We start from the raw sequence: 15,205 nt of genomic DNA, 5'->3' as shown, positions 1-15,205 counted from the left end.
GGGGGGGCGGGCAGGGGCCGAGCCCGGCCCGAGCTGCGCGTGCGGAGCGAGCCCCCTCTGCAGGCTGCAGCCCCAGCGCCCGGCGCGGTGAGCGGGGCCCGGGGCGGGAAATCGCCGCCTGGGGAGGGAGCTGCTGGGACCGGAGAGACCCCCCCGGGGGCCGGTTTGTGCAGCGGTCGGAGCCCGGCAGGGTCCGCGCCCCAGCCCGCGACAGCCCGACCGACCCTCCTGCTCGCTGCTGGGGGCGGGCGGGCCCCTTCCCCGGGGCGGTGCTCCGGGGGCTGCCGGGTCCTTCCCCCTTCCCGCAGCGCAGGCACCGGCCGGGGCTGGGGGGGCAGGTCCTGGCTGACAGGTCCTCTGGCCTGTGCTGCTGGGGCTGTGAGCAGCCTGCTCGGGAGAGCGGGGTCGGGGCCAGGCTGGGGCCGCTGCACACACTGGCAATGGGAGGCGCTGGGGGAGGCTGAACGGAGTCCCTGGGGACCGCGGGGGAGGGAGGTTCCTTGTCCGACTGCCCCATCGGGCAGCGTGTTGGGATTCAACCAGAGCCCCCCGGAGCTGAAAGCCTGGGCTGCTACTGCTTGGGGCACAGCTCTCTGGCTGGGGCGCCCAGGGTCTGTCTAGGCAGCAACTAAAATCTGCAGCCGGGCTGTGCAAACTGACACCGGCTCATGGCGCTCAGCTCTTTTAATTGCGGTGCAGACATTTGGGCTTCTGCTGGAGCCTGGACTTTAGGACCCTGCTCTGTGTAGCTCAAGAACAAATAAGTTTGGTGCAGTAAGAGATATTATCTCCCCCACCTTGTGTCTCTAATATCCTGGGACTAACACCGCTACAACAGTGTAACCCTAATTTCCACCCAAGAGAGCGGGCACGGCCAGGGAGGGAGCGACTGGGGAGTGAACCAACCCTGTACACACCTTAGAATGCCGCTCCAGGAAAACTCTGTCCATTAATTTTTTTTCACTGCGCCAACCCTCAACCATAGTAATGGTACAAACTTTCAAGCCTTCTAGGGCCCTCCGAGTTGCGTGGACCACTGTACATCTGCATCACCTGCAACAGCTGTTCCTGTACCAGTGTGTAAATTTTGCCATGCTTAGTTGGGTTGTTTGTCCTTTCAGATGTCAGTGACGTTTGAGGATGTGGCCATGTATTTCTCCCCAGCAGAATGGGTGCTGCTGGGCGAGGAGCAAAAGCAACTTTACAGACACGTCATGTGGGAAAATTACCAGACTCTGGTCTCATTAGGTGAGGAGCTGTGTGTGTGAGATAAGGGCCCCTGTCCACTGGGTGCTGCACAGAGACACAGTAACTGAGATCAGAGGGGTAGCCGTGTTAGTCTGAATCTGTAAAAAGCAACAGAGGGTCCTGTGGCACCTTTAAGACTAACAGAAGTATTGGGAGCATAAGCTTTCGTGGGTAAGAACCTCACTTCTTACCCACGAAAGCTTATGCTCCCAATACTTCTGTTAGTCTTAAAGGTGCCACAGGACTCTCTGTTGCTAGTAACTGAGATGACGCATTGGTATGAGTGGTTGGGTGGAGAGGTGTCTGTGGGGTTGGAAGGAGGGGTGCATGGGTGTGGATGGATAGAGACATGTTTCATTGAGCAGAGGAGCCAGTTCATGGGGAGACAAGGTGGGTGAGGTAATATCTTTTATTGGGCCAACTTCTGTTGGTGAGAGAGACAAGCTTTTGAGCCACTCAGAGCTCTTCTTCAGGTCTGGGAAAGGAAAGCTTCTCTCTCTCACCAACAAAAGTTGGCCAAGTAAAAGATATTACCTCACTCACCGGGTCTCTCTAATATCCTGGGACTGATACGTCTACAACTACCCTGCATATCTTCAAGAGGAGATCCTTCCACCCATAGTCGCTACTGCTCCACAGTTTAATGCAAGAGAATCCTGGCTCTTGTAGTTCCCCAGACAGAGCACATGAGCAGAAAAGGGTCATGTGTTCTGCAGGTCTACAGGATGAGAGGCCAGCCAACACCACAATGAAGGTGAAAGACAGACTGGGTTCATCTATGCTGGAATAAAAGACCCTCGGCATGGTTATGGGTGGCCTGGGTCAGTTGACTCATGTCATAGAGCTCAGGCTGCGGGGCTAAAGATTGCAGTGTAGATATTCATGCTGGGGTTGGAGCCTAGGCTCTGGGACCCTCCCTCCAAATAGCCACTCAGCAATTTTGCAGTCCTGCAGCCCAAGCCCAAGTCATCTGACCCAGGCCAGATACAGCTGTTTAATTCCTATTTAAACATATCCGTCAGAGGGAGAGGGGTGCTGGGCCATAGGAGAGTTAAGGAGGACCCCAGATCTCTTAGGCTAAGGAGAAATATCCAGCATTTGCCACATCTGTGCCCCTCAATCCCTTCAGACACCGCAGTCATGTCCATCTGCCCTTTCCACAGGTGACAGGTTGTTTGCAACTCAGTATCTCGCCACTGCCGGGCACCAGGAGTGTTGACCATAAGTTGCAGTTCATGTTTCCATGGAAAACAATTGCCTATTAACCTTCACACTTAGCTCATTGCCCAATTGGCATAAACATTGCATGTGCACCTGTGGAAAGTGCAGCACTTTTGTGCCTAGAAATGCTTAGCAGTGATGCTTTTCTCTAAGCAGGAATCAAAACTCCCAAGCCAGTGGTGATCTTCAGCATAGAGCGAGGGGAAGATCTGTGTGTGCGGGGTCCCACAGAAGATGAAGATGGGGACATTCTTAGAGGAACCCACCCAGGTGAGGAAGGAGTTAAAGTGATGTGGAGGGATTGAAGGAGTAGCTGATGGCAGCTGGAATCCTGATATGTTTTGGCCAAAGTGACAATACATCCCAGAATGTTAGTCTTTTATTCTAATATCAGGCTATTTTAGAACAGTATCATATTGTCGGCTACCATTCAATTCGTGATCCACTGTAAACACCACATTCTTTTCTCCTGTACTGCTGCCAAGTCAGTTATTCCCTATTTTCTAGTTGTGCATTTCATTTTTCCTTCCTAAGTGAACTATTTCGTACTTGTGTTTCTTGAATGTCACCTTGTTGATTTCAGACCAGTTCTCCAGTTTGTCAACATCCTTTAGAATTCTAATTCCATCTATCAAAGTGTTTGTAACTCTTCCCCGGCTGTCTGAATCATCATCCGAACAGCACTTGCGTATCTCCCTTCCAAGTTCAGGCCCAATATTGTAGGTACTCAGCATTGTTCAATCGCTTTTTTGGGTTCTCAGTTGACATTAATAAGGGATTTCCTTATTATGCGCCAGGATTGGTTGGGAGACAACATCGTGTTGTGGGAGTGAGGAGACCTGAACTCTATTCCTCATTCTGCCACTGACCTGCTGGCAGACCTTGGACAATGTTGTATTAATTCATATAGAATACATGGGCCCAGAGAGACAAAGGTGTTAACGTGACACTGTCATGAGCAACATTAAAGAATGTTAAATAAGGTTTGGGGTTTGGAATATAGAGAGAGTAGCCTGCGTAGTACCATGGGAAACACCATGAAAAATTCTTTCTAATCTTTTATAAAAGATACAGAAAAAGAGGGTAAAAGAGTTAAGGCATTTGAAATGTCAGGGATGATGTAAGACTTTTATTTTGACAGTGTCCCTTGTTGCCTTTCCCTTTAGCTGCAGAGAGCCTTTAGACAAAAGACCTCTGTTTGAAAGTCTTTTTGATGGTATTAAACACAGTAATAACTGTCTCTTTGAAATGTTGAAGCTGTTGGCGCTGTTTTTGATATTATTAAAATCCGATCCCGTTTCCTAGGAGACAAAAAAACACAAACCCACTCAACAGGGAAGAGAAAAAAAGAGGAAAATAGAACCTACGGCTTATATCTCGGGTTTACTCTTACTTGCTGCTTCACGTCTGGAGAAACACAGGCACGGCACACGGTCTGATCGGCCAATTGGAGACCTGCCTGGCAAACCTGTCCAGCATTGGTCTGTTCTGGACAATTCGTTTGGCTGCCTCTTTGATCACAGGCTTACAGCAAGGTTGCAAACTATGGCAGTTTTGCAGGCTAAGGCAGACTCTTATTTACCAGAAGGCAAAGGGAGAAGAATAAGAAAGAGAAGAAATATGGTGGGGAATGAAAAGAACTCATGGGAGTTAAGAGAGACAGGGGGACAAAAATCTCACATTCCAGGTGATTTTGAGGTGTTAGCCAGAACTGATTAATGGTGGCAATATCCTCTGGCTCCCTGTCTCTGGTCCAGTCTTGTTTAGACGTCTCTTAGTATTAGTACAAAGATGATCTGGGGTCCCAAAATCAGGATCAGGGTGGCAGCATGATGGTATCGCTCACTGCAGCAGCTGTTGGCACACACCTGCTATTGCTGTTTTTTTCAGTCAGCAAGGGTTGCATTCAGTTCCTCTCCTTTATTGTCCCCCGAAAATGTTTTCTTTTGAGAAACGCTTAAAGGAAGTAGTGGGCAAAATAGCCCAGCCCCTCATTGTTTTTCTGCTAGTTAGGCCTAAATTAAACTCAGTCATTTCGGTACTTTAATGTCCAGTTCCACACTTCTCTTGCTTACAGCCATCATTTTAACACTGTCCTTGAATTGCATTATAGGCCTCTTTTGTTTGGACCAATTCCGTTGTCTTGTTTATATTTTGCACCTTTTCCCATCAACATCTATTGTTGTAGGATATTGTAACACTTTATAAACTTTCTCACAGATTTTACAGTTATACGGCCAATTCGGGTAAATTTGTGGGCCCAATTATTACAACAGCAAGTTACTCCTTTGACTCAGGCTCTCCCCCACCCTTTGTGTATTTAGTTTATAAGCTCTTCAACATCAGGGCGATCTCTCTGTAATTTTGTGCAGCACCTGGTGCTATGGTACCATGATCTCAGTTGTGCTACAACAGTACAAAATAAGTGTCCAGACCCAAATAGCTTCCCCTCTTGTGCATTGTGGAACCACTGTCCAACAGTGACCATAAATGAGCAATTTACAGTGCAAGGGGAAGGGCTTCTCTCAGTGATATTCATTCGGTCCATGTGTTGTCAACCAAAGACCTTTTGTCTCGGTGCAGATTTTTCAGATGCAGAGGAGACCTGGGACTGGCCAGCAATTGAAAGCTCCTTGGGCTTCTTCCTCACACAAAGCTCTTCCCCTGGAGCAGGTAGGGAACCAGCTCTGTCCTTTCCACCAGTGGGAGCCGGAGAGCTCATTTCAGGAATCGGCCATCAGCTGCAAACTCTCCCCTCACAGAGCATTACAATAGGGATTGAAGCCCAAACATGAGAAGTGCTACAGCTCCTCACCCTGACATCCCCCTAGAAACTCCATCTCTCCCCTTACGCAGATTCCCTCAGTCTCTCCCCCTCCCCCATTTTCCATAGAACATGGAGACGTTGGGATCCATCACAGTGTTAGTGTTCCCTGTGAGTGACCCTCGGGAGAGGGGTATCAATGCTGGTGTGTGGTGATGCTGTTCTCCTCACTAAGATGGGCCTCAGAGTAGGGAGAGAATTGTGGGGGCTGATTTCCAGGTTTATTTGGGGGGCTATTATCAGGGCCTATGGGACACTGACCTCCTCCTCCTTCCCTACCACTGGGGCCCCTGGGAGTTTGGCCTCTTGCACTCAACTGCCGATGGCCAGCCCTACTCTGAGGGGAGAGGCATAGGGCTGCCTCAGGTACATCCCCCTGCTGGGAATGTTAGTGGTTTCCCTTTGTGAGCAGCACAAGAAATAACATCTGGATTCTCTTCCCCACCAAGCAGAGGCAAGGAACCTGAACAGAGCTGAGGGGCAGACTCCTGAGGAAGGACCTGGTAGCCTGGAGCCACTCAGACCTTTCCGAGGGACATCAGGGAAGAACCATTCCAAGAAATCTGAACGGGGAAGACATCACAAGAGACAGGGCAGGTCTCAAAGGCAGAGGAAAAATCTGATCAGGAAGGAGCAGGCAACCTCAAGAGGCCATCAGAGGAGATCCAGGCCATATCTAAAGCCTCCTGCAGAGGGAAAAACTGAGCCCAGAAAGAGCCTATATACCTGCCATGTGTGCAGAGAAGAATTCAAGGTGCAGAGAGAACTGATAAGCCACCACTGGATGGTTCATAAGGGACAGGAACTGTATCACTGTAGCGAGTGTGGGGAGAGCTTTAGGAGAAAGAAGGAGTTCAGAGCACATGGGAAAGTTCACAGAAAGAAGAGAGACCATCCCTGTTCTGAATGTGGGAAGATATTCAATCAGTTATCACTGCTCAGTGCCCACCAGAGAATCCACACTGGAGAGAGACCCTATCACTGTGCTGAGTGCGGAAAAAGATTCTTATACTTGTCAGCTTTTACCATCCACAAGAGAATCCACTCGGGAGAGAGACCCTATGCGTGCGCTGAGTGTGGAAAGCAATTTATGGATTCGTCAACATTTCGTAATCACCAGAGAATCCACTCAGAAAAGAGACCCCATCGCTGTAACCAATGTGGGAAAGGCTTCAAACTTACATCAAATCTTACTAGGCACCAGAAAATCCACAGCGAAGAGAGACCCTTCTTGTGTCATGAGTGTGGGAAAAAGTTCTGCCTACGAGAACATCTGATCAGACATCAGAGGATCCACACTGGGGAGCAGCCCCATTGCTGTGCTGAGTGTGGGAAAAAATTCAGTCTCCTTCAAAGTCTCAGGAGACACCAGGAAACCCATAGTACAGGGAGACTCCATCGCTGTGCTGAGTGTGGGAAAATATTCCGTCATCCAGACAGTCTCTCTAAACACCAGAGAGTCCACAATGGGAAACTCCATCGCTGCACTGATTGTGGAAAAGGTTTTGTCTATATACATCATCTCACTCGCCACCAGAGAATCCACACTGGAGAGAAACCCTATTGCTGCACTGAGTGCGGGAAAAGTTTCACCCAATTGTCAGGCCTCACCAACCACCTGAGAATCCATTCAGGAGAGCGACCATATCCTTGCACTCAGTGTGGGAAGTGCTTTGCTCACTCATCATCTCTCACTGAACATCTGAAAATCCATTCAGGAGAACGACCATATTCCTGCATTGAGTGTGGGAAGCACTTTGCTCGCTCATCATCTCTTACTCAGCATCAGAGAACCCACTCAGGAGAGCGACCATATTCCTGCGCTCAGTGTGGGAAGCGCTTTGCTCGCTCATCATATCTTACTAAACACCAGAGCATCCACTCAGGATAGAGACTCCTGACCCTGGTGTTTGATGGAGGGAACCTCTTCTTTCTCTCACTTCTTCCTGTTCCCAAAGCCTATAAAAGAGGGAGAAGTTGCTCCCACTCTGAAATGTTCCCACCTCTTCACTAAGCAGACACGAATTTAGGTGCTGGGTTTATTAAAATAATTTGTATGGTCCTCGAGAGGTACAGAAACGTTCCAAAGTGGGCATAATGGGCTGCAGGTGGGACAGAGATGACTGGAGTTAGGACTGCACTTTGGAGGCCCTGGTTTCTCCCAAGCCGTTTGCTCACTGTGGCTCCCATCCTCTCAGGCTCCACAAATGGAATTAATTGTTTTATTTCTTCTGGGATTTGGGGGTTTGGAAAAATGGGCAGAGACTGAAAAGGAGCTTTCATCTCCCGAGTTAATGAAAGGCTTGACATCCCTGTGTGCCCCTCATAGCACTGGAAGGTTGTTTTTGATTTGGCTTTGAGAGAAAATTATGAATCAAACTGTCTTGATAGTTGGCTTCGTGCATAATGCAGCCAGGGCCCTGTCTTCACATTCAATTGCGAGGCAAGCAATACTAGATAGGACCAGAGGTTTTGAGATCAGAGTTTCTGGGTCACACAACGATGATACAGCTAAAGTCAAGACACCCCTTCTCTGAAATAGTGAGCCTGTCAGACAATATATCAGAGACAACATTTCTAAGGAACAGCACCAACAGGTGGTGTGGGACTCTACTTTGGTTTGATGCTGCATTTCTTGGTAGATAGACAAGTCAGATTTCCATCCCCTACTCTCTGCGAATCAGCTCTCACGTCTTCCTCAGAATAACCATATTAAGTGAAAGATCCTTCTTCATTACAACAGGATACATTGTGGTGACAGGTGCTTTAACTTACATCTCTACCCATTGGGGCTTCTTGAGCTCCACATCCTGTTCCTGTGGGGCTCAAGAACAAACAGCATGCTATTTGGTTATGGACTACCTTCTTTATCATCTTGATGGTAGATGCAAATGCTTGACCTCTATGGATGCTGCTGTCATGATTAGCGTGACTACATCACTTACTCATCATCTAATTCATTGTGCCATCAGAAGTCATACACCAGAAAAAAAGGCAAGGGCAGGTGTCAAGGCAGTAAAAGAACTAAAAAAATAGCCACCGTGGCTTAACAACTATGTAAAAGAAGCAGTGAGAGATAAAGACTTGCTTTAAAAAGTGGAAGTCAAATCCTAATGAGGTAAATAGAAAAGAGCATAAACACTGCCAAATTAAGTGTAAAAATGTAATAAGAAAAGCCAAAGAGGAGTTTGAAGAACGGTTAGCCAAAAACTCAAAAGGTAATAACAAAAAGTTTTTTAAGTACATCAGAAGCAGGAAGCCTACTAAACAACCAATAGGGCCCCTCGATGATCGAGAATAAAGGAGCACTTAAAGATGATAAAGTCATTGCGGAGAAACTAAACAAATTCTTTGCTTCAGTCTTCACGGCTGAGGATGTTAGGGAGATTCCCAAACCTGAGCTGGCTTTTGTAGGTGACAAATCTGAGGAACTGTCAAAGATTGAAGTGTCATTAGAGGAGGTTTTGGAATTAATTGATAAACTTAACATTAACAAGTCACCGGGACCAGATGGCATTCACCCAAGAGTTCTGAAAGAACTCAAATGTGAAGTTGCGGAACTATTAACTAATGTTTGTAACCTGTCCTTTAAATTGGCTTCTGTACCCAACGACTGGAAGATAGCTAATGTAATGCCAATATTTAAAAAGGGCTCTAGAGGTGATCCCCGCAATTTACAGACCGGTAAGTCTAACGTCGGGCAAATTAGTCGAAACAATAGTAACGAATAAAATTGTCAGACACATAGAAGAACATAAATTTTTGGGCAAAAGTCAACATGGTTTCTGTAAAGGAAAATCATATCTTACTAATCTATTAGAGTTCTTTGAAGGGGTCAACAAACATGTGGACAAGGGGGATCCAGTGGACATAGTGTACTTAGATTTCCAGAAAGCCTTTGACAAGGTCCCTCACCAAAGGCTCTTACGTAAATTAAGCTGTCATGGGATAAAAGGGAAGGTCCTTTCATGGATTGAGAACTGGTTAAAAGACAGGGAACAAAGGGTAGGAATTAATGGTAAATTCTCAGAATGGAGAGGGGTAACTAGTGGTGTTCCCCAACGGTCAGTCCTAGGACCAATCCTATTCAACTTATTCATAAATGATCTGGAGAAAGGGGTAAGAAGTGAGGTGGCAAAGTTTGCAGATGATACTAAACTGCTCAGGATAGTTAAGACCAAAGCAGACTGAAGAACTTCAAAAAGATCTCACAAAACTAAGTGATTGGGCAACAAAATGGCAAATGAAATTTAATATGGATAAACGTAAAGTAATGCACATTGGAAAAAATAACCCCAGCTATACATACAATATGATGGGGGCTAATTGAGCTACAACAAATCAAGAAAAAGATCTTGGAGTCATTGTGGATAGTTCTCTGAAGAGGTCCACGCAGTCTGCAGAGGTGGTCAAAAAAGCAAACAGGATGTTAGGAATCATTAAAAAGGGGATAGAGAATAAGAAGGAGAATATATTATTGCCCTTATATAAATCGATGATAGGTCCACATCTTGAATACTGTGTACAGATGTATATCTTTTTTGAGATGAGACCACTGGTTCAGAGAAGGGCAACTAAAATGATTAGGGGGGTTGGAACGGGTCCCATATGAGGAGAGATTAAAGAGGCTAGGACTTTTCAGCTTGGAAAAGAGGAGACTAAGGGAGGATATGATAGAGATATATAAAATCATGAGTGATGTGGAGAAAGTAGATAAGGAAAAGTTATTTACTTATTCCCATAATACAAGAACTAGGGGTCACCAAATGAAATTAATCGGCAGCAGGTTTAAAACAAATAAAAGGAAGTTCTTCTTCACACAGTGCCCAGTCAACTTGTGGAACTCCTTACCTGAGGAGGTTGTGAAGGTTAGGACTATAACAGCATTTAAAAGAGAACTGGATAAATTCATGGAGGTTAAGTCCATTAATGGCTATTAGCTAGGATGAGTAAGGAATGGTGTCCCTAGACTGTTTGTCAGAGGGTGGAGATGGATGGCAGGAGAGAGATCACTTGATCATTACCTGTTAGGTTCACCCCCTCTGGGGCACCTGGCATTGGCCACTGGGCTAGATGGACCTTTGATCTGACCCAGTACGGCCGTTCTTATGTTCAGGCTGATTCCCTACTCGGGCACTTCAAGTGCAGAAGGTGGGGGCCCACAAGGATTAAAAAAATTAATACTGGCCACTCCAGGCTTGTATTAAACTCCCAAGGTTACAGCTTCTCTCTGACCTTGGATGGGTAGATGCTGCCACCACCTAAATGCAAACCCCTGGGAACCCAGGAAAGCGCAGTTAGGAATTCCTTTCCTGGGGTACCCTCAAGCCCTTTCACACACACACATACACACACACCCTCCGGGGAGGAGCTGAGAAAGAAAACAAAGGAAATTAGCTGTTGCCCCCAGGTAATTAAACAACATATGCATAAACCTTTTAGGACACCAAAAATCCAATCCTGTTCTTAAAAAAAGATAAATTTTATTAAAAACAAAAAGAAAGAACATACATCTGGAACGTAGGCTTTTGCTAGATTTTAAAAAAGCAATTCCAAAAATTAAGCACTCAAAATAGCTTTTTGGGGGGTTCAGCTTAAAGTTTAGAAGCAAACAAAAGCATCTGCGGTTAGCATAGAGGAGTCCACTAGCCATAAGAAAAACAGAAATAAACCTAATTGTGTCTTTCTAAACATTCCTGATTCACTTACACATGGGGGGAGGGATAGCAAAGTGGTTTGAGCATTGGTCTGCTAAACCCAGGGTTGTGAGCTCAATCCTTGAGGGGGAAACTTAGGGATCTGGGGCAAAATCAGTACTTGGTCTTGCTAGTGAAGGCAGGGGGCTGGACTTGATGACCTTTCAAGGTCCCTTCCAGTTCTAGGAGATGGGATATCTCCATTAATTCATTAATTTTATTTTTTTATTTTTTTTTATTTGGGGGTTCCAAATAAGTAGTTCTAAGTATGATGATCATACCTGGCTTAAAGCTTCTCATAGCATAACTGCTCCCTGTTCCCCTCTTTCCCAGAGAACAACAACAAAGACAAAGGGGAAGTTTTTTCCCCATTTTAAAAAGTTCTAGCCTTCCCACTGGCTCTTTTGGTCAAGTGCCCACTCCCTTTCTTTTACCTGGGGGACTTTGTTAACCCTTTACAGGTAAAGCAAGCAGAGAACAGCCACCAAGAGGGACTTTATAGCTAACTGGCTGGCTGGGTGTCCATCAAAGAGAGCTACCCCCCAACCCCTTCATTTATCACAGCAAGGATGAGAGATGTCAGTTGCTTCCTGTTAAAATGCCTTTTTAAAAAAAAATAATAATTCAAATTTGTGTCCCTGGACAAGTAAATGGCACTTTAATACCACCCAGGGCTTGTCTACACTAGAACTTATCACTTACCAGAACACTAATCTACATCCCTGAGAGATGTAAAATATACCAACCTAAGCGCTGGTGTAGACCGAGCAATGTTGGCGGGAGAGCTTTCGCTTCTCATAGAGGTTGAGGTGTTATGCTGACAGGCGAGCTCTCTCCCATGGCTTAGACTAGAGCATCTTGAATGTTAGCTTGGTGTCTTGAACATTAGCGGGAGCTGTAGCACTTCTAGTATAGATTACGCCTAACACTGAGATGTACCTGGAGCTCAGCCTTGACACCAAGTGGCAAGGAATGCAGGAAAATCTGTGGGCAACTTTGCTCCACTTTGCCAGCTGGCACTCAGGTTTGCTGCTTGTTGTCAGTGTTTTCTATAAACAACTTGTGGAGTTGCAGTCCCAGCCCAGAGCGTGACATGGGTATAAAACCTCCAGCGGTCATGGGGCAGGGACAGAGATGGGATCCTGCATGGGGAACAGACAGCCAGAGAGCACTGTTTCAGGAGAGAGAATCCTAAATAGAGAGGGAGAGAAACCAGTCCCAGCAACATCCACAGATCAAACTGAGCAGCAGCACCGGGCCATTTTCTCCCCTTTCCTCCAGTGGGGAAATCCGTGGCCGTGCCTCTCTGTCAGAGGGTGATGATGAGATGGGACTTTCTGTCACTGTTGTGTCATCATTCCTGGAGGGAATAAAATAATACAAGAGAAATATGAGTCTGAAATGGCTGCGCTGCCATGTGTGTAGGTGAAGACCTGCAATCTTCCATGCAGTGCTGACTTTGCCATGTTCCAGTCACTCTTGGGAGATGATGTTGGGGAGAAGCAGCCATCTTGCCTTTCTTACTGGAGCTGGCTATACCACATGCAGTTCAGCTCAGTTGCTATCTGCTTTAAATCATTATCTGTATTCTAAAAATGGGGGTGTTAGAGCACTGAATTAGTTAAAATCTCCCAGAATACTTTGTGCTCATGCTAAGCTTTATTGTACAAATGTACTAGTAGTTAAATTGTTCTAACCTTTGTTCATAATATATGCAGAATCTGTCAGATGCAAGATGTATGCTCTCTTAAGGTTTGCCAAATATGAACTGTGTGCTAGGTAGTTAGTGTACATGTATCTTTGGTCTTTATGCTACTTGTGTGCTATGATCTACTGCCAGCTAAACTGTTGTGTGCATAATTAGATGATAAAAGGTGTGTAAGGTCTGCAGAATCTGGAATTTTCTGTCTTCTAAATGAGAATGCAGGGGGTCTCCTGTATACATCGGGGTTGCATTCTTGAAAAGGGCGATGGATACTGAAATGACGTGTATGGATTCTGAAATTCAGCTGGAGATGATTCTTGCAGAAGAGAATGAACTATAAGAAGGAATAAGAGGTGCCCCAAAATATTCCTCCCTCTCTCTCTGCTCATGGCATCAATAACATCTGAAAGACAAGGAAAGTAACTGCACTTGGGGAGGGTCCCTAGCTGAAAGGATTCCCGTCAATAAAACTAATACAGCATGCGGTGAGAGAGACTTTTGCTTTGAATCCATTTAGCTTGTAAAGTTAGTTAGTTGTGTTTTACCTATTATTTTCTTATAACTAAGGCTACGTTTTTTTCACTGAAGTTGCAAAAGTCTCAGAATCTGTGACTTCCAAAGACCTCCATGACTTCAGCCCTGGCGTCTGGGAGCTGCCGGGTCCCATTGCCTGCCATAGCAGCAGGGATGTGCGGTACACCCACCGCCTGAGTCAGTGGGCCCCCAAGCTCTCTGCCACCATGGGCAGCGGGGTATCCCGCAGTTTGTAGCCACTGCCGCGGTGGTGGGGTACCCTGCAGCTCCTGACCCACCTTGGGGGGCATGCGGACCCACGCAGCTCCCCACTGCAGCGATGGCAGGGGGATTCCCTGCTCTCCTCTGCTGGGGAGGGGGCAGGGGGACCCTGCAGCTTCCCTCCGCTGCTGGTGGCAGGAGGACCGTGGAGTTCTGAACCCCCACCAGTGGTGGGGGCCCCAGAGCTCCAAGCCACTCCACAGCTGCCCTGTCCCTTCCTATTTTATCATGGATATTTTTATAAAAGTCAGGGATGAGTCACGGGCCTCTCTGAATTTTTCTTTATTCCCCATGAACAATCCCTCATTACTTGTAAATCACTTAAATTCTCTGTAGTTTTAACTTGTACTTAACTTGTAATATTGTTTCATCTAAGCCAGTGGGTTTGGATTGAAGGGTTTGAGAATCTCCATATCAGATAACAGGATTCATGCCTATCATTTTCTATTAATACACTTTATATGAAATTGTATTGTCCAGAAGATCAGTTGGCAAGAGCAAATGAACAAATGCCCAGTTTACCAAAAAAGTCGGGTGCACCCCCCTAGCGGGGTGTGGAGGAACGTGTGTGTGTGGGGTGGCAACACGAGGTGTCAGGCAGCAGAGCTTGGGGGGGGGGTCAGCCCCAGGTAGAATGGAGCTTGGGGGGGGGGGCTTAGGGGCCAGCCCCTGGCAGCAGTGTGGGGACGGTGTCAGCCCCAGCTCCTGGCAATGGTGTGGGGAGCTGGGGCGAGGGAGGAGTCAGCCCCTGTCCTGGCAGCAGCATGCGGAGCTCAGGGAATGGGGGGAAAGACCCTGTCTGTGGAGTGGGGAGCTGTGGGGGAGGGGTCAGTCCCAGTGGCGGATTTAGAGTTAGTGGGGCCCTGTGCTCAGATTCATTTTTGGGGCCCCTCCTTGGGACCCAACCAAGAAAAAGACCATTCTCTCTTATCCCCCCCAACCCGTTTTTCATTCTTTTTTTCTTCATCCTCCTCTAAGTAACAGCAAGTAAATGAAAGTAAAGTGAGGTACCTTGATTGTTCTTGTAGTCTAACTTATTTTTCCACAGACCACTTGAAAATCGCTGGGGGTCTCGGCGGACCACTTAACGGTTTGTACCATTAGCCAAATATTGTTTGTACCATTAGCTAACTATTGTAAAGTGCTTCTTAAATTGTAACTGTTGTCCATATAAACTATGTAAAAACATTACATCTGGATTTGCCACAATTTGGTTGACAATTGCTTTTGGTTGATTTTTTTTTCATACATGTGGTACGACTACTGTGCAATAGATACAGAATAGAAACTGGGGTATGATATTTAGCAGCGTGTAGCCCAGACACGGAGTTTCACCTCTGGAAATTTTCTTGTCTCACCTTAATGGCACAAGTTACAAAGCCCCCAAGAGTATTTTATTACTTACGGCCACTCACATCCCAGTTCCAGATCTGAACAATTATTAAATAATGTATTAATTTACTAATAGACACTGTTATGAATCTCACTCCATATTGATTGATGAAATGTTTGAAGAGGGGTCTCTCACCCCGATGAATCACTAAGAAATGTTCTGTGAACGGGGGGGCTGGAACTCAGGGCGCTGGGGGGCAGGAGCGGCAGCACCCCTGGTTTGAAGTGGTTTCCATCCTACACAGGGTGTCCAGCCCCCCCTATAACGTTGTTCCAATACCCGCCCTTGCAGCAGGGAGGGGAGGGACCGGGAGCCACCAACAA

General features: G+C 46.6%; 1 protein-coding gene across 1 annotated transcript; it reads left to right on the top strand.

The window, feature by feature from the left end:
• The first annotated feature begins 22 nt into the window (after positions 1 to 22).
• On the top strand, positions 23 to 14,702 carry LOC128836870 (zinc finger protein 883-like). The gene is made up of 5 exons (XM_054027554.1): positions 23 to 87; positions 1,122 to 1,248; positions 2,626 to 2,739; positions 5,053 to 5,142; positions 5,743 to 14,702. The coding sequence occupies exons 2-5, from the start codon at positions 1,122 to 1,124 to the stop codon at positions 7,182 to 7,184; spliced, it is 1,773 nt and encodes a 590-aa protein (XP_053883529.1). The 5' UTR covers positions 23 to 87; the 3' UTR covers positions 7,185 to 14,702.
• Positions 14,703 to 15,205: the final 503 nt, after the last annotated feature.

Source organism: Malaclemys terrapin, chromosome 4, assembly GCF_027887155.1.
Source record: "Malaclemys terrapin pileata isolate rMalTer1 chromosome 4, rMalTer1.hap1, whole genome shotgun sequence".
NCBI lineage: Eukaryota > Metazoa > Chordata > Testudines > Emydidae > Malaclemys > Malaclemys terrapin.
Note: the sequence above shows the minus strand (reverse complement) of the source record. Positions and strands in the feature narration are given on the sequence as shown.

Excerpts from the sequence above, each read along its gene's own strand:
- LOC128836870 (XM_054027554.1), top strand. The coding sequence starts at position 1,122 with ATGTCAGTGACGTTTGAGGATGTGGCCATGTATTTCTCCCCAGCAGAA. Across the intron at positions 1,249-2,625 it reads CCAGACTCTGGTCTCATTAG|GAATCAAAACTCCCAAGCCA; the intron begins GTGAGGAGCTGT and ends TTCTCTAAGCAG. Across the intron at positions 5,143-5,742 it reads AAGCTCTTCCCCTGGAGCAG|CAGAGGCAAGGAACCTGAAC; the intron begins GTAGGGAACCAG and ends TTCCCCACCAAG.